The sequence below is a fragment of the Triticum dicoccoides genome, chromosome 2B (genome assembly GCF_002162155.2).
Source record: "Triticum dicoccoides isolate Atlit2015 ecotype Zavitan chromosome 2B, WEW_v2.0, whole genome shotgun sequence".
NCBI lineage: Eukaryota > Viridiplantae > Streptophyta > Magnoliopsida > Poales > Poaceae > Triticum > Triticum dicoccoides.
Window position 1 is genome coordinate 727,886,217 of NC_041383.1, and position 18,607 is coordinate 727,904,823.

General features: G+C 45.3%; 2 protein-coding genes, 1 long non-coding RNA gene and 1 pseudogene across 12 annotated transcripts; 2 read left to right on the forward strand and 2 right to left on the reverse strand.

Annotated features, from left to right (window-relative positions):
* The first annotated feature begins 834 nt into the window (after positions 1 to 834).
* Positions 835 to 6,653, forward strand: LOC119365907 (zinc finger matrin-type protein 2-like). The gene is made up of 11 exons (XM_037631558.1): positions 835 to 1,065; positions 1,577 to 1,622; positions 1,721 to 1,807; positions 1,921 to 1,942; positions 2,017 to 2,099; positions 4,921 to 4,953; positions 5,382 to 5,460; positions 5,553 to 5,605; positions 5,803 to 5,863; positions 5,984 to 6,066; positions 6,221 to 6,653. Exons 2-11 carry the CDS (start codon positions 1,608 to 1,610, stop codon positions 6,314 to 6,316), a joined length of 612 nt encoding a protein of 203 aa, XP_037487455.1. The 5' UTR covers positions 835 to 1,065; positions 1,577 to 1,607; the 3' UTR covers positions 6,317 to 6,653.
* LOC119365906 lies at positions 2,109 to 4,065 on the reverse strand (annotated as a pseudogene).
* Positions 6,654 to 7,276: 623 nt separating the features above from the next.
* On the forward strand, positions 7,277 to 9,209 carry LOC119365909. Its single transcript, XM_037631559.1, has 2 exons — positions 7,277 to 8,586; positions 8,865 to 9,209. The coding sequence occupies exons 1-2, from the start codon at positions 7,422 to 7,424 to the stop codon at positions 8,909 to 8,911; spliced, it is 1,212 nt and encodes a 403-aa protein (XP_037487456.1). The 5' UTR covers positions 7,277 to 7,421; the 3' UTR covers positions 8,912 to 9,209.
* Positions 9,210 to 11,448: 2,239 nt separating this feature from the next.
* On the reverse strand, positions 11,449 to 17,972 carry LOC119365910. Of its 10 annotated transcripts, none has more exons than XR_005175818.1 (10): positions 17,342 to 17,972; positions 16,972 to 17,021; positions 16,004 to 16,259; positions 15,750 to 15,813; positions 14,515 to 14,551; positions 14,330 to 14,428; positions 13,531 to 13,757; positions 13,026 to 13,261; positions 12,841 to 12,947; positions 11,449 to 11,956 (listed from the first exon to the last, which is right to left on the reverse strand). It is a non-coding gene; the product is annotated as an uncharacterized LOC119365910 (long non-coding RNA). The 10 variants fall into 10 exon arrangements; XR_005175813.1 differs by having other exon boundaries at positions 16,901 to 17,021; XR_005175816.1 differs by adding an exon at positions 12,182 to 12,250 and having other exon boundaries at positions 16,004 to 17,021.
* Between the last annotated feature and the right edge of the window lie 635 nt (positions 17,973 to 18,607).

Below are 18,607 nucleotides of genomic sequence, written 5' to 3' on the forward strand. Positions count from 1 at the left end.
GCAGACATGAAATGAGTGTGCGCTTTAGACGCACGGTCGACCCAAACGCAAAACGGGGCGGATGACGAGCGGGCGACTGGCCCAAACAGATAAAAAATGGACAAAACGCGTCCGTTTAGATCGGTGTGCTTGTGACCGATAACGAACCTGAGCACCGGGGAACAATTCTTGCCGGCGCATGTGTCCTCGTGGGTCTGAAAGAACCTGATTGTTTCTCGTATCTCTATTGCATGCGTCCTTGCCACCGGAGACCTGAGGCTGCAACTGCCCGCTGGCCGACGTCTCTTACTCGCCGGTCTGCGTGGCGTTGACACCATGGACATCCGGGCTACTTTTTCTTTCGAGATTCTTTTTGAGGGGATTTTTTTCCGAGATTTATCCGGGCTATTTACCGCCTCAGAGCTTGATTGAGAAAAACCAGAGATTTTTTTGAGGGGTATTTTTTTCGAGATTTATCCGGGCTACTTAGGCCTTGTACAATGCTAGGTGCTTAGAGAAATAAACCGGATTTTTCTGAAGCACTGGTGCCTACTTCTACAGGAGAGACGCCTAATTAAGCGTCTGCCCTGTATAAATAAGCACCGGTGCTTAAGAAAAACCTGATTTATTTCTCCAAGCATCTCCTCTAAGCACCTTGCATTGTACAAGGCCTTACAGCCTCAGAGCTTGATTGAGAAAAACCAGAGATTTTGTTTTGAGGGTTTTTTTTTTCGAGATTTCTCTGGGCTACTTACCGCCTCAGAGTTTGATTGAGAAAACCAAACTTCGGCCCAGCCCAACCACGAGCCTCTCGGTCCATCCCAGGCCACATCCCCTACGCTGCTTACCCGTAAAGAAAAAACAAAAAAAAACATCTCTGCGCTGCTTCGGCTCTCCCCACCGTCCTCGGCCCCCGGTGGATCCCGCCCGTCGCCGCCGCCGGCCCTTGTTGGTGCTGCCCCGGCAGTTGCAACTTCGAATAGCGCTGCCACCACCGCCTCCTCCCTCCCCGCCAGTCCCGGCGCCTGCGGCAAGCGCTCCTGGGCAGCTCCCTCCACCCACCTCCTGCCGTCAGATCCCCTCGCTGTGAGTTCCGTGCGCCCAATTTCCCTTGATTCCGATTTCCCAGTGTCCTCATAATTCGCTCGTGCCTGATAGAGGCTAGGGTTATCTATCCTCCGATGTTCGGTTAGTGCTGTTTATGCTGCCGTGCCCCGTATTAGGGTTCAATTCGTTCGGGTCAGTTTCATTGCAATACTAAAATAGAAGACGGATATTCTACCATGCTGTGTTGTTTTGCCACGCGTTATCGATTTTGATGTATGATTCGAATTTCATATCAACTGCACCTCTGCCTCATATACTTCTTTCTATGTCAAACAATGCGTCTGCTGTGGGTAGGTTACTGCGCTAGTTAATTTTCAGCCTAGGGATTTATATTGTTTCAATGAGTCAAGTCCCGCTGCCATCATGACTCATGAGCAGCTTCTCTGATGGTTGCACAGAGGCACGTTTTGTTCGCTTTGTCGTGCGGCAACAATTCGTTCCAGGTTATTGTTTTGTTTCTTATCTTTCTTGTATATGTGATGATTTGTAGGTAGCAGCTGCTTGGCAGTGAACGGGGCAAGATGTCTGGCGGAAATGTGAGTTGCTGCTACTTTTAATTCTTTTTGTCTGTAGAGAAGCCAGTGTGGTGCATTTGAGGATTTTGAGCTGATCCTCTGCTTCTTATGGTGCGTAGCCTGCAGGCGTGGATAACACTTTCCGTAGGAAATTTGACAAGGAGGAGTACTTGGAGCGAGCTCGACAGAGAGAGCGGGATGAGAAGGTCCTCCACGATGTCCTACTGTTTTCTGAAAACTAAACATGATCGTATTCATACTTCTCTCTTGTTCAATACATTGCTAACATTTGTCCTGTCTTTCTCCCTTGGTTATGCAGGATGAAGCCCGGAGAGGCAAGGGTATGCACTCTGTCTAAATCTGTAGCCTTGCTGTTATTCATGCAATACTGAATTATTTCCTCTACAAACGTCAGATAGGGGCCCTCCTGTGCAAAGACAGCCTTTGAAGCATAGGGATTATGAAGTTGATCTCGAGTCTCGTCTTGGTAAAACCCAGGTTTGTAAAATCATATAGGTTTCAAATAATGTTCCTTATTATGTTTTTCCATGTTTCCTCATTGTTGTATAACCTGTGAGCCCAATTGGGCGTGATTCCTCAATTTCTTCTTATGTATGTATATCTGTAATGCCTCGCGTGGTGCATTTTGAAGTTCCTTATTTAGGTTAATTTGCAACCTAGTATCTGAGAGTTCATGTTTATGCTTGACTTGAATTGTTGGATTTTGATTTGTGGGTATTGGATGTTTTAGTATGTCATGGAATTGTATGTTCTTTATGCTGCTATTTTCCCATAGAGGTTGTCAAACAGACCTTACCAATCAATTAGATGCGCCCAACAATATATGCAGTTTCTGCGTATATACTGTAATGTTGCCATGGCTAGTCTTAATTTGACGCTCTCTGCAATTCATGGAAAGGCCAACAAGCCAACCATCTTTCATGTTCTGAAAACTGCATCCGCATTCTTGCGTGCTGGTGACATATATAATTTGTCCTGTAATGAACCTGCTTAAATGAAAGCGGCGAGGCGAGAGTTCCCTGACTTTTCCTGTAAATTTGGGGAAGCTGAACTGAGACGTTGTCAGTATCTCGCTCCCTGTTTCGTCTGTGTTGGATGTCCAATCTTTCTATGACATCCACTTTGGAAAGCAGAAAAGATTAATTGCACCTTGCATTGCTTGGATACATATATATATATTGAATTCGAACCACAAACACAATCCAAGCATCTTGCATTGCTAGGATGGATATGATTGGGGTGCTGAGCGAGCAACTAGCTTGTAGTTTTGATCGGATGGATTCAGAGATTCAGGTGCTGGAGCAGAGAGCTGCCGTCGAGGCCCTTGGCCCTGTAGCGCCGGACCAGTTCCGCCATGGTGGTGCTCCTGTACAGCGCCTCGCCGTCGGTGACAATTGGCTGTAGCACTCTCATTGACGTGGCCGCGCCCTGCCGCCGGAAGAAGCAGGCCACGGAGACGCGAGGCCCGACGCTCTTGGCCACCACGCGTTGCTCCACGCTCCTGAACTTGCCGTTGGAGACAAGCTACAGGAAGTCGCCGACGTTCACCACCAGCGCGCCCGCCACCGCTGGCATGTCCACCCACACAGCATCCAACTTCTTCTTCTTGTCGTCTTCCTGTAGTCCGTCAACGAGCACCTGGAGGCCGCCCATAGCGTTCTGGAGGACCACGGTGAGGAAGCAGGGGTCGGAGTGGGCGGTGATGCCCAACGTCAGGTGCGGCTCTGGGCAGGACGGGTAGTAGTGGCCGGCGAGCCCCTCCAGGCACGCAGCATCCTCCTCCAGGTGCCCACGGCGGAGGCCTAGTGCCTACGACAGCAGCTCGAGCAGGGTGCGGCCCAACTGCTGCACCAGCCTTGTGTACTCAGGCACGATGGTCCTGCACGCGGGCGGGATCTCCTCGGGTGGCGTCGGCTCAGCCGCCGTCTCCATGAAAAGGGTGTCATGCCAGGTGGCCGCTGGCGACCGGAACAGGTCGAAGTTGCTCTGGTACCTCACGCGCCGGCGAGAGTCCCGGCTGTAGTAGGGCGCCTTGGCCTCCGCCAGCTCCTCGTGAAAGCCCTGCAATGCCGCGAGCATCTCTGACATGACCGCCTTGGGCACGCCGTGGTTCACCACCTGGAAGAAGCCCACCGTCTCCGCGGCCGCCTTCACCGCAGCGATCAGCTCAGCTCGCTTGGATGGTGTAGTAGTAGTAGCACCCACGGCAGCCGCGAGGTCGATGACCGGGATGGTGAAGTGGTGCTCATGATCTGCATGCTGACGGTGGAGGGGGAGGGGGTGGTGGAAGATGGGAGGGGATGGTGGTGATGTCCGTGTCAACGAGGCCCTTGACGCCGGCCTTGGTGTTGTCGAAAGCCTTGAGGGCACGAAGGCGATCGGAGTCGGAGGCCATCATTGTTGTACTACTCCACTAGATGAGTATTGCTGCTCCTTTAAAGGATCTCTGGGCCAGTACAAATCGTGCAAGATCAAAAAGCTCGACCCACTATATATTAATTTTCTGCATTACCTATCTCTTCCCAACTGCTATGCAAGAGACAGCCTAACTTGCAGTTCTTTATGTAATCAGTGTGGTGGTTGATCCATTATTGTTCCCCAATCTTTTTCTGAAAAGCAAAAGAAATCATTGTTTCCCTATCAAAGACCAGGCTCGAATCATCGAATGGTAATTTCACTATTTCGAGGTAGCCAAATAAGAGGAATAATAGCCAAGGCCTTAAGAAGAGCGGGCTTTGAGTAGTACTGCCGCTGTGCTGTAGTACTATATTCTACTCCCTCCGTTCCTAAATATTTGTCTTTCTAGATATTTCAACAAGTGACTACATACGGAGCAAAACAAGTGAATCTACACTCTAAAATATGTCTATATACATCTGTATGTGGTAGTCAATTTGATAACTCTAGAAAGACTTATATTTAGGAACGGAGGGAGTAGGAGTCTAGGACAATGATCAACAGTTTGATATTACCAGCACATGACTAGGACAATGCTGAAAGCCTTAAAACACTTTTGAGTAGCATAATGCAATTCTTGAATATAAAACATAAGGATGGAAATCATAAAAGTGTGCTTAAGATTTGAAGATTAGAAGAAGTATGAATGAGTATTACAAAAGATGAGTAGCTGTCCACGTGTGAATGTTTTATTTGTATAGGTGGTTCGGTTTGGTCATTTACTCATTTATCATCGATAAGCTGTTCTTCTATCCGCTAAAAACAATCTGTATATATAAAGTAGACACTCTATATTACTTAGATGTATACCTAATCATATTATTTTGCCTCTCCTTTTCAGGTGGTAACCCCAATCGCACCTTTGAGTCAGCAGGTTTGTCCCAAAATCTCACAGGGCTTGTTATTTAAGATTAGAAATTGCAATGTTTGTAAATTTTCAGTTTGCTTACTTGATAGACATTCTGCCAGAGTATGTGACTCCATGTTGTTTGTTTGTTGTACTTGAGAACTTGGTGAGATCTTAATCCAGAACTCAGAAGACCTGTTTTATGTGTTGTTCTTTTGTTGTTTTTTAGATTTAGGTCTCATGTTTCCACAATCAGTCTTTACTTATTAGTGTTTGATTCGTCACTTGCTTGTTCTTTTCAAATATCAATGCATGAAATTTAGAACAGTACTATTGCTACCATTTCGCTTGCCATGGGATTGGAGGATGATGCAAATATTAATGCTCAACTAGATACTGTTCATGCTCAGTTTATCGCACAAAAGCTTGTTCTCAGTTTACCATCTTTCTGGCAGGCTGGATACTACTGTTCAGTATGTGAGTGTGTTGTTAAAGATTCAGCCAACTATTTGGATCATATAAATGGCAAGAAGCGTAAGTACCTGCAAACTCTATTTTTAAGTTCAGTTGGTCTAGCAAACTTGACTATCATCAGTTTCATGTTTTATGGTTTGAACATTTGACAGATCAGAGAGCATTGGGCATGTCTATGCGTGTTGAAAGGGCGTCACTCGAACAGGTATAAAAATTGAAGCTTGTCTGTGGACCCGAGTCCATCTAATAACTAAAATCATTATTCATCATGTGCTGGTTATTTCATTGGTTTATCATCGCAAATTTGAAATGAAAATCTACAGGTTATCTAAGCCAAGTGGACAGCTGCTTGCATGGTTAGCTTCCATATGTTTAAATGTCAATAACTCTTTCTGCTCGCAGGTTCAAAAACGGTTTGAGGCACTTAAGAAGAGGAAGGACCCAGCCAGCTTCAGTGAACAAGGTGATGCAATGCGAAAACATCATCTAGCATGTCATTTCTCCTCTCAATTCATTGTCCACAGAATTGTCTACCAGATTACTATCTGAAATTTAAAATTGGCTTCTTCACCTTTTTCTTCAGATTTGGATGAGAGAATATGGAAACAGCAGCAAGAGGAGGAGGAGAAGAAGCGTCAGCGCAGAGAAAAGAAGAAAGAAAAGAAGGTATAAGTACAATCTTTTATGTGTGTCTATGTGTATGTAATTTCCTGTTTCTACTGCGCGTTTTCCATTGAACGCGAGACTTGCAGTCTGTCAGTCCATTGGGCTGTTGAGAATCGTTAAGAGTTTGTAATGGCATGGTATGAATTGGTTTCAGAAAGAGCAGGCTGGCCAGAATGAACCTGAGGACATTGACCCTGATGTTGCTGCTATGATGGGCTTCGGCGGGTTCGGCACCTCTTCAAAGAAGTGAAAATTGCTACTTCAGGTGGCGTCATTCCGTTGGTCTGTGGCTGCTGAAAACGTCGCCGTGGCTCTGTGCACCTGGATCCCAGCATAGGCCAGACACAGCTCTGATGCAGAGCTGCAGTGTTGCGATTAATGTACTGGAGCCTTGTTTGCAGCCGCTACCTGATAATGTCAGCGAAACGATACTTGACGCTGGAACAATTCAGCTTCTGTAATCGGTGACAGGTGATCATTTGAGAAGCATTTCATCTTTGAGAAATGAGATGACTGATTCGTCTAGATGCTGATGTATCATTTGAGAGGCATTTTATCTTTGAGAAATGAGATAACTAATTCGCTTACGCACTGTTTGCGAGAAAAGCAAATGCTCTGTTTGCAGGCTGTTGTTTTATTCTTGCATATTCTCTGTTTTGGAAAAGAAAAGGTAAGTTTCATACGACATAAGTTAGGAGTAGCATAAATGATGGGTTGTGACTGTTAGAGTTATAATATAAGTCATGTACCCCTTTATATTTATCTCGTTGTATGAGGGGTTTCCTGCATATGTTCCACACCTGTACATGTATATATATATCGGCCTATGGCCTCATGGGAATACAAGTTGCATATTCCTAACATGGTATTAGAGCTAGGTCAATTTTTTGCACGCTGCAACTCGTGCTTTTGATCCGTCTGTTCGATCGAAGCAATCCGCTCGATCTCCTCTTCGTCTCTCGATCGAAGCAGGGGGCTCGTCCGCAGGAGCCCCCGATCTCCTCTTCCGCCAGCCGCTAGCAGGGCTTCTGCTGCCGGCCCCGTCCCGATCGGGTGTCTTCCAGCCGCTCGGCTGCCGGCTCGTCCCGCTCCCGTCCAGCCGGCGCTCAGGACCCCCCGATCTCCTACCCAGCCGCCCGTCCCGCTCCCGTCCAGCCGGCGCTCAGGGAGCTCGGCTGCTGGCCTGTCCCGCTCGGGTGCCACCCAGCCGCCCTTCCCGCAGGCGCCCAGGGCGTCAGATCGGCCCAGGGGGCTCGTCCTGCAGGCGCCCTTGATCTCCTCTCCCGCCGGCTCTCGCTGCTCCCGTAGCAGCGCCTGATTCCGATCCGGTCGTTCTCATCGGATCTTAAAAAAAAATGTCTGCTGCATCGGGTTATGTTGCTGTTCCTCGCTGTCCGGTGATCTTTGATGGTACTAACTACACCGAGTTCACTGGCTTCATGCGCATTCACATGCGTGGCATCCGTCTTTGGGGTGTTCTTTCTGGCGAGGTCTGTTGTCCGCCACGTCCAGTTCCTCCGGTGGCCCCTACCCCGCCAACTCCATCGGTTCTTCCTACGGATGCTAATCAGGCTGCCAAGGATGCGGCTAAGGTTGCTGATGAGGTTGCTGATCGTGCTTATGATGAGAGGGTTTTGGCTTATGAGGAGGCTCTTCAGTTGTATCATGGTGCTCTGTCTGCTTACACCCAGTGGCTTGATGATGATGCCCGTGCTGCAGCTGTTCTCACTGCTAGTGTTCTGCCTCAGTTTGCTTCTGAATTTCTGGGTCTTTCTACTGTCTTTGAGATGTGGACCCGTCTTCGTGAGCGCTATCAGCCCTCTGGTGATGCCTTATACCTCTCTGTGATCCGCCAGGAGCATGCTCTTCAGCAGGGTGACTCTACTGTTGATGACTTCTATGCACAGAGTTCTGCTATCTGGCGTCAGCTTGATTCTCTCCGTAGTGCTGGGTGTCGTACCTGCCCCTGTTGCCAGGCTGTCCAGGCCAATTTGGAGTTTCATCGCGTCTATGAGTTCTTGTCTCGGCTTCGTAAGGAGTTTGAGCCCCGGCGTGCTCAGTTGTTTGCTCGTGGCCGTATTTCTCTCATGGAGGCGCTTTCTGAGATTCGTGCAGAGGAGACTCGCTTACGTGGTGCTGGTTTGCTGGAGGTTCCCTCTGTGCTTGCTACTCGTGCTCCTCCGCCACCTGCTCCATCGACCACTTCTCGCTCGAGTGCTCCGCCGCTATTGCCCACTCCTTCTGGAGGCTCCGGTCGCCCCCGTCCACACTGCGCCTATTGCAACAATGATGGTCATCTTGAGTCTCAGTGCTACACGAAGAAGAAACACCTGCGCAAGGCTCGATCATCATCTTCAGGGACTTCGTCGTCTACCTCGACAGCTTCAGCCATTGCTTTGACTGAGCAGGATATTCTGAGACTTAAGCGTCTGCTCGCGGCTTCAGGTTCTTCCTCGACGGGTACTGCCGGTTCTGTGACTGATGCTTCCCGCACTGAGCAATCACCCTCTACACAGTCAGGTACATCCCCATGGGTTCTGGACTCTGGAGCTTCTTTTCATATGTCTTCTCATTCCTCCACTTTGTCCTCTCTTCGATCACTGGATTCTCCTATTCATGTCTTCACTGCTGATGGTACTCCACTTTCTGTTGCTAGTAGAGGCAATCTTACTACTCCTTCTTATTCTGTTCCTGATGTTGCTCATGTTCCTCGACTTACCATGAATTTGTTTTCTGCTGGTCAACTTACGGATTCTGGTTGTCGTGTCATCCTTGACGTTGACTCTTGTTCTGTTCAGGACCGTCACACGCACACTCTGGTTGGGGCTGGCCCTCGCCGCCGTGATTCTCAGGGTCTTTGGGAGTTGGACTGGCTTCATGTTCCTTCTGCTGCTACCACCATCGCCAGTTCTTCCGCTTCTGTTGCCTCTGTCACTGGTTCCTTCCAGCAGTGGCATCATCGACTTGGTCATCTGTGTGGATCTCGGTTGTCTTCCTTAGTTCGTCGAGGCCTTCTGGGGTCTGTCTCAGGAGATGTCTCTTTAGAGTGTCAGGGTTGTCGTCTTGGTAAGCAGATTCAGTTACCATATTCACATAGTGAGTCCGTGTCTAAGCGTCCTTTCGATTTAGTCCATTCTGATGTATGGGGTCCGGCCCCTTTCGCTTCGAAAGGTGGTCATAAATACTATATTATTTTCATAGATGATTTCTCTCGTTACACATGGCTTTATTTCATGACTTCTCGTTCTGAGGTGTTGTCTATTTATAAGCGTTTTGCTGCCATGGTTCATACTCAGTTCTCTTCACCCATTCGTGTTTTTCGTGCTGACTCCGCTGGTGAGTATATCTCTAAGATGTTGCGTGGTGTTCTTGCTGAACACGGGACTCTCTCTCAATTCTCTTGTCCTGGTGCTCATGCTCAGAATGGTGTGGCTGAGCGAAAGCATCGACATCTTCTTGAGACGGCTCGTGCATTGATGATTGCTGCCTCTCTCCCGCCTCATTTTTGGGCTGAGGCCGTCTCCACATCCACCTATCTTATCAATATACAGCCTTCCGCTGCTCTACAGGGTGGTGTTCCTTTCGAGCGACTTTTTGATCGTTCTCCCGATTATTCGATGCTTCGCTTGTTTGGTTGTGTTTGCTATGTTCTTCTTGCCCCTCGCGAACGCACCAAACTGACTGCTCAGTCTGTTGAGTGCGTTTTCTTAGGCTACAGTGATGAGCATAAGGGCTATCGTTGTTGGGATCCTATTGGTCGTCGGATGCGTATCTCTCGAGATGTGACTTTTGACGAGTCTCGTCCTTTCTACCCACGCCCATCTTCCTCGACTTTTTCAGTGCAGGATATCTCTTTCCTCACTTTTCCTGACACACCTATCACCCTCGCCGACACTGTACCTCTCTGTTCCACTTCCTCTCCTTCTCCACATCTCGTTGACTTGCAGTCACCTTCCTCCCCGGTCTCCTCGTCTAGCTTGTCACCGGGTTCTCCACCTTCATCTCCGGTGACTTCCTCTCCCAGTTTGTCACCGGATTCTACACCTTCATCTCCGGTGACTTCTTCGTCGTCACCCCCTGATTCTACCTTGCCGATTCCTCCTTCTATTATTCCATCTCTTCCTCAACATTACACTCGTCGTCATATGGATTTGATAACGTATAAATACCTACAATCATCTAATGAAAGGACAACCATTCACTTTTACATCTGTGCCAAGGCTCTCTCGATTGTCTCTCGTTTCCCATTCAATACGTTATCAAATTAATGCTTGGGATCACAAGGTAGTCATATGGATCTACTGCCTACGCAGATTATCGGTGACTACTGATAAACCCTACATTTTATCATTTTGACACTATGATTGCTTTACAAAGTGCTCTCCCACACATTTTATTAAGTCATGACATAAGGCATTACGAGTGAGTATCTACTGATTTCATCAGATTATACTCCCTAGTGCCGCGAGATCTACTCCATTTTCGAAATTATCTTCAAGCTGTCATATTTAGCAATTTGAGATTCACACTAATGGTTTCAAGATAACTTCTTGAAATATCCATTGATTTTGCTAAGTTCATTACAAATATCATTTATGATGGTCTTTACTTTACTGGCTGTAAATTAATTATCTCTGGTTTATCCATAAAGGTAACATATGGCTATAAAATTGAAGGCATTCGCCCTCAATGGCCACCACTACCCTATCTGGGTCATGGACATCATGATCGCTCTTGTGTCTCGTGGGACAATGTGTGCAATCCTGGATTCACCTCTGGTTAGGATCACACCGCTAACAGAAAAATATTGTCTTATACATCATAAGGCATTAGATTCAGATCTCAGCATCTGGTTATTCTGTAGCAGTAATTCCGGAGACACAATGAAACTCAAGGGAAAAGGTTTGAATCTTACTTCACCCTTTAACCCGACATCACCAGCGATGACGGGCCCTATGGGCACGAAGAATGTGAAGGTTGAATATGCCTCAACCGACATGTTTGGAGACTATGAATAGTCCCTTTGTCTCCTAAGTGGTGTCCATTTATGTTGTGGTAATAACAACTAGATCCGGATCGCGACTTGGCACGAGGGTGCCGGTCCCAATGTTTTGGACAAGCCCGTAATGCACAGTGATTTTAGGGTAAAACTGTATAAGTATCATATACATTACATGAATCATACATAAGGCAACTTGCCACATAATCTCTCTATTCTTTGTATGGCTAAGTTTTATCATTCCGATCAGCTTGATTAAAAAGTTCCTTAAACGAAGGATACGATGCATGAAAAAGATGGTCCAATTTAAGGTTAACATAATTTGTTAAAAATCGAACGAATAGACACATAACAAATAAGAACACATAAGCAATGCTGCAAAAGAATGCGTGGCATACATGCTTCTCTCGGGAAGCAATAATTTCAATAAGATAGTTTCATAAACTCGGTATTACAACTGAATAAACCCAATATACACGAAATGGTTTCAAGCGTAATGTAGGTACACCAACCATAGAAAGCTTAGTTGTCGCGGAACGGAGTATTTAATCCGCCAATTTAGACACCCAATTATCAAACATAAAGACAAATGTTTGGTGCTTTTCATTGAATAAATACACAAATGCACATACCTACAGGTTGACAGCATTAGAACATGCACTCTCTTCTTTAGGAAGGGAGATATGCATGTCTCCCTAGTAGATGCAACAATAATTCATAATTTTCAATGAAGAGCGAGTAGAAGGACTGTCATAGACCAGTCTTTATAGTAAATGTATAGTTGCCTCATGACTGTCACCACAACATCTGGCTTGATGGCCGTATACTGAAAACCCTCGTACGCGTCAACATTACCCCTTGAACAGATGTGCACCATTTATTTCAAGCCACCTGAGAGAAGATGAGCATAGAACAAAGGTCAAAAATCAAACGCATCTTCCCAAAACATGTATGCATCTTCAACATTAATGATGGTTATAATCTTGCTTCAGAAACACAATGAACAACAAATTTATAAGCATTGGATTGGTTATTGTTCAGTTCAGAAATAAAACCAATCTTTTCTCGAATGTAAGTGGTATAGTCGAGTACATAAAAAATCTATATTTACAAAACCTTGTTTGCTATCATAACTGAGATGGGCCTTAGTGCTTCCTTTCCGGCTTTGCAGACAAACGCCTAAGCCTAGTTCAAAAGATAGCATAGAAGAACCATATAAATTAGGGATTGGTTTATAGCACAACCAATCTGCTATGCCATAGAATAACCATATAAAGCAAACGAATAAGAACAGCAGCCCTCTGTTCAAACATAGGATCATACACCAAAAGCAAATTGTACCAGTAGTCGAGGATAACTGGTTTAGATGGTTCTTCTATGGTATAGAGTGATGCAATATTTTGCCAAAAAGGATTGGTTCATAGCAAAACCATATAAATTAGGGGGCAAACGAGTAAGAACAATAGCCCTATGTTCTAGCCTGAGACATGGTGCTACACTACTGCTCAAGTGGTTACGAAGGTGCCTAGTCAAAGGAAGGACACAACCAAGTAACACACATGATATGGCACGACCTACTCTCTGGTTTTGAGAAGCAGACGTAGATCTATGAATAAGAAATGTAGTTGTCGCTGTCAGTCCATATGTGTATATGGATCTAAGCGGCCTTTGTCTAATTACTTCTGTCACCTAATTATACTACTAAATCTGACATGAAACTATTTGGACACTTAACCAATGGTGAGTGTAACCTGTAGTTTAGTACAAGGGAAAACCTGAAAATGCATCGTCGATGGTAATGATTGCTGGTCTATCTCAGTCAGCTTTGGATGGATTATGTTTTACAATCACAACTATGATGGTAGCGGATCCTCATCACCTCCTGGCCAGTACCAAACCAGGCCCTGTAAGCTAAGACAATGGAAAGAGTAGAGACCATGGAAAGTGGAGAGAGCCTTACTGGTGGGTGAGACGGCGAGCCGGTGTGGAAGGAGGGGCAAGAGAGAATTGGCTGGCACGTCTTGCTGGAGAGATGGCCAGGTGCAGACGCATCTTTCCACCGGAGATCTCATCCTCGGCGCGCCCATCATCGGCCGCTTGCGGTAGACCTCCTTGACTCATACGACATATGCAGACCACCTCCATCAGCCACTCCCTCGGCAGTGGCCGCTCCAGGTCCTCCTCCCCTTGCGTTTCCTGCCATGGAATTAATGGAATCACAAAGTAAACTTGGGTCAGTGTCATCTAAACATGGGCATACTGTGATCTCATTACAAAATAGAACAACATGGATTTACTAATTATGACATTGGATAGTTCAACAATCCACAGGAAGTTGTTTTAGGCTTTGGCCCAGAAACAACTCTAATCCAACACGAGTACCTAATTTTTAGGTTCCAACAAAGTTTGTAGGGTTACCTAACAGTAATACCACACCGAGATCTCTGTATGTCACTGTTTGGTACCTGCAGTCCGGCCGACTTGGCTTGGGTTGAGTCAACCATGCATTTGATTCCTCCTTTTTCTTCTGGGACTTCAGGCCACCAACTTGATCTTTCTCTGATTCACTCATCGACCTCTGCCCCGAGTCAAACTGCTTGTCAACCATCTCAAGGTTGCAGCCCAAAACATTGGTCATCTGAATCCTGAAGCATCTAGATGGTTTGCAGCCCAGAATTTGTGCATCTGAATCCTGAAATAAATGGGATGGTTTGCAATTGTAGAGATCAAATTAAGTCTGTTGATCCCAGGAGTGAATGTAAAGGTGTTGGCGACTGCAAAATTCTGAAAAAAAATCATTGTTTAATTACTTTTGGAGAAAAATATTGTCGAGGTTGATATGGGTTTGGAAACTGAGTTGCTCCTTGCGTGATTCCTATGCTACTGACAAACTTTTACACCTGATATATACTACAGATGGTACTAATTAAGCAACTAACAGCCAAAAAGATTGATGAATTAATTATATGGTGAATTATACTGTTATACAACTGACTAAAGGGACCGGTTACAGGCTGACAGTTTCTTGTGCTTGTATTACTCCTTCGTGATAGTTGTTTATCATTTATATGAGAAAAACAGAGCATGCTTCAGGTTTATGTTAACATAATGTAACATGGTGCTATTGCTTGTTGCTACACTCCACTCAATACACATAAGATCACTCAGAATCGAGCTTACCCAGTAGGAAACAGAGGAAACAGGGGATCAGGTATGCATGTATCAAGAAGAACAGAGGCATACACCATGGGGAACAACACTGACCTCAGGGAAGCTCCAGAGGATGCCCCCACGCGATCATGAACCGATCTGCGACAGCGTGGCCAGCTTTGGCGAACTCCAGATTTCTATAGATTTGACGACCTGTGCATGATTGCCAAAATCGTTACTTCTTTTAGATATTATGATCCCAAAGTCTCTAACTGCATACTTATTTAGTATAATCTTACCGTCATCTACAATACACATTCTGACCACGATGCAAACCTAGAGCAGCATAGAAACACGAAATAAATATACTAAAAGATTAAATTAATGGGGATAAATAAATCAATGAAAAACAAAAGATGAACACTGATTTTATCTAAATCTTTGCTACCAGGCGTCTTCAAAGGACTGCTTACTATTTTATCAGATTCCAAGGCTCTAACATCAGCAAGTTTGAGACTGTAGATGATATATTCTAATGGTTTTTGAATTTCGCGAATAGCGTTAGTATGACTGGGAAAAGCATATCTCAACAAAGCACCCAGATATTTAATGGGAGGTCTATTGATCAAAATTGAAACATCTGGGATTACAGGTTCGAGGGGAGAAGCAAAACCAACCATACAAATGGCTGGGCATATCCTCAAAAAGGGCAAGTAAAATAATAAAATCATGAAATAAAGTATAAGCTAATAGATACAGATATTGCATATCCCCAACATAAGTTGTACCTTCGTAGGTCTACATTATTCAAAACACATCCAAGGAAAGAAAGTTCAGGGCCGTGCATGTACGCAAACTGCATTACTATAATGTTACTGGATGTTCACATGTGTGATACAATAAAGAACAGAACAAAGTTTGTCTAGCAAATCTTGCCACTGAGAAAATATCGAAGAGTAGAAATGGATAAACCAAATGACCTCCACATAACAATTAACCCTACACATTCCAACCCTTTCGAAGAACTCGGTACTCAAACCATTTTCATGAATTGCACAAAAGCATCATTTAGTTATAGCTATTTCCTTTTCACCTAAACCTATAACATCAAGAAACATAAGATTTTTATTTCTAAAATGACATCAAGCAACATGCATATACTTTTATGTGAAAATTGACTGAATATATATTTGCATATTACAGGCCACAGGCCACAAGCCACAAGCAAGAGAATAGCAACAACACAATGGAAATAAATACAGAGTTCCAGCAGGACGTAGGATATCATGCTATTGGCCAACCATGTAATATATATTGTATATGTAAAAAAGAGAAGTCTCCCATTATTTATCATGTAGCACAAAAGCTGTCAGAAAATGAGGGGTGGATGGGAACCTGAATCAATAGTTAGGTTTGCCTTGATTATTCAAGCTAGACTATAAATATTAAGTGAGGGGTTATTGCATATATAAAATGGTAAAGATGTAAAAAAATGATTATAGCACAAAAACACAAGCAGTAGATAGTAATGTACCAGATGTTAAATCAGTCAGTGGAAGACTTCTCTCCATGTTATTCTTCTTGCCCATTGAAGAAGCCTGAAGAAAACAGTAGCTAGGTAAAGCATAAATTACCTGATAGAAGATTATCTCCTAATTAATGTCTCAACTCAATCACCAGGAATATTGCATCATTATTCTAGCCAATTCAAAATGAAATAACATATCACCATGAAGCAAAAAAAAACATGCACTAACATAACGTGGATTTTAAGGTGGCAGAGCTCACCTGGTGGAGGGATGGCCAGACGAGGTGAAAAGAGTGTTGATGCAAAATGGATGGCTAGCCTCATCGTCCATCTCTATAGCATGTGCTCCTCCTGCGGAGCCTAGATGAATGGCGATGGCTCAACCTACTCTTTATATTCGCGGTCGACACTCCTTTCGTAGTGGACAACTCGACATCCTCGTCTATGTGTGCAGCCTACGGTCCTCCTGCCCAGTCCTGCAACTCCGCAAGACCACTCACTGATGGCACATGCAAGCTGCATCAAGATGACACGGTCACACATCTCACAGAGCAGAAAGACACAGGGCCAACACATTGTAGTGACTTAACTTCACATGTAAATAACAACAACACTCCGGAAAGAACAGTATCCAACAGTTTCCAACAGTGCATGAAGATCTGAAGTTACCACCGAACTCTAAGAAACATTGTCTATATAAGAGCAGCCAGTACAGTAGTAGTAACCACCAAGAACCATGAATAGGAAACCATCAAGCAGCATGCTACACGAAAAGGAGAGAGCACATATTTACATAAAAACACAGCCGCAAAGAAGCATGAAGCAGAAATTCTGAATTTGAGCGCAACCATTTCACAGAGCTAACTTATGCTTCCAGACATCCATTTTAACAAATCCTAATTCTGAAGAGTGAATATAATATAAACTGACTGAATAGGCCAATTCAGTTAATCCAAGCAAACCAAAGGAGTTTAAGCATTAAATTAGGCACCTGGCATAGTAAATATAACTGAAGATGACAGCCTAAAACAAACAGACCAAATAAACCAGATTAAGCACAACCGTCCAAATGAACCATATTAATCTAAAACCCACTTACTAAATTGCACACAGACATAATAATCCTAAAAAATGCATGCATCACAGATTGAGCTCACGTTATACAAGCGACCACATCTTCTTGACAGCCTACTACCCTAGCTAGACTCCAATGACAATTTTCACAAACCATTTATGCAATGCCGTTGGCTTGTTTGGTAGCCTCAACAACACACACACCTGCAAGTAGGACAAACAAACAAAACCACAGGTCATTGGTATGACAAGGACAAAAATAAACAACATATAAAACCAGCAAGGAAGAAAAGGAGACCACAAAAATCCAAGCAGGGAATAGTACTCTTTGCATGTACCAATAAGAATGCAATAAACTGATTCACTCATTTACCAACCTGCAGACCAACACGAATGACAAGCACAAATAGACTAGATCTATCGGCTTCTCCGGACGCAAGATGAGGAAAACACAACGACATACGAACGCAAGCCTAGTCTGGAAAGGAAATGGAGCAGAGAGGAGTAGGGGAAAAAGGGTCAACCTGCAGATTCTTGGACGAAGACGAGGCTGCCTGACACAGATCGAACATAGAACCGAGGGGATCGACCAAACGGACCAATCTTTAGGAAAACAGAAGTCAAAATACGTAGAAGTAGGAGCGTGAGGCTCTAGAGCCGTTGTGAAGGCAGAGATGGGGGGGGGGAGAGATGGAGAGAGACCACCTCGCCTCGTCGAGGCTCTAGAGCCGTTGTGAAGGCAGAGATCGTGAGCCTTGCTCCCGCTGCGGCCTTCTTGTGTTGCCCGTGTATGAGGAGCACAGTGAGCGGCGGCGGCATGGAAGGCACGGCTGGACGGGGAGCACAGCGAGCGGCGGCGGCGTGGAAGGCACGGCTGGACGGGGAGCACAGCGAGCGGCGGCAGCGTGGAAGGGAGCAAGCGGGCGCCATCTAGGGTTTGAAGAGGAGATCGAGAGAGGGAAAGAGAGCTGGAACGAGGCGATGAGGCGGATAGGTTTGGGATAGGAGAAGGAGACGGTTGGGCGTGAGGCCATGGATGGGTGCCCGGGCGAGCGGCGGCGGCGCCGGCAGCGGGGGCAGGGTTTGGAGGGAGAAAGAGAGAGGTGAGGGCGCGGCGAGCGTGCGGGAGGAGCGGGCGCGAGTGCGGGAGTGTGCGAGAAGGCGGCGGCTAGGTCATCTCCACGCGAGCCGTCGCCTTTTATACGCCTCTAGGCGAAATGACGCAAATGCCCTCAGCGGGGCAACGAATTTACACGCGGTGGCAGGAACGAGAGGTAACTATTCATTGCAATAGTGTCATCAGTTCGATCCAGCGGCTGAGATCAATCCGGGGCGAGATCAGACGGTCCAAATCGCATCAAGCAAACCGATCCGACGGCCGAGAGCTGCTAAACTCTAAGAGCGTCCGGGAAGCCTTCGATCTCTTATTTCTCGATATGTTGTCATCATATATTGTATATCACAATATATTGTATCAGCATTTTGGTACAAATTCATTTGTATGTATTCTATATATCTGACAGTGATTTTTCTTGAGAATGTTCATGTCTATATATAGATTTTTACGGGGGTCAATCTGATGAAAGCTGATTTGTGCCATGTGGACATATGCACCACAAACTCTATACTCAGGGAAGTAAAATGTTTCCACTCTCGTTGAGAGAAAGGAGATATTTTAGTTGAGAGAAAGGAGATATTTTAAAATTGCTAGATGCGATGAGGTATTTGTTGGCTCAACTCGAGTCATATTTACTGTCCCTGTGGGTACTCGAGTAACGTGAGGATGCTTT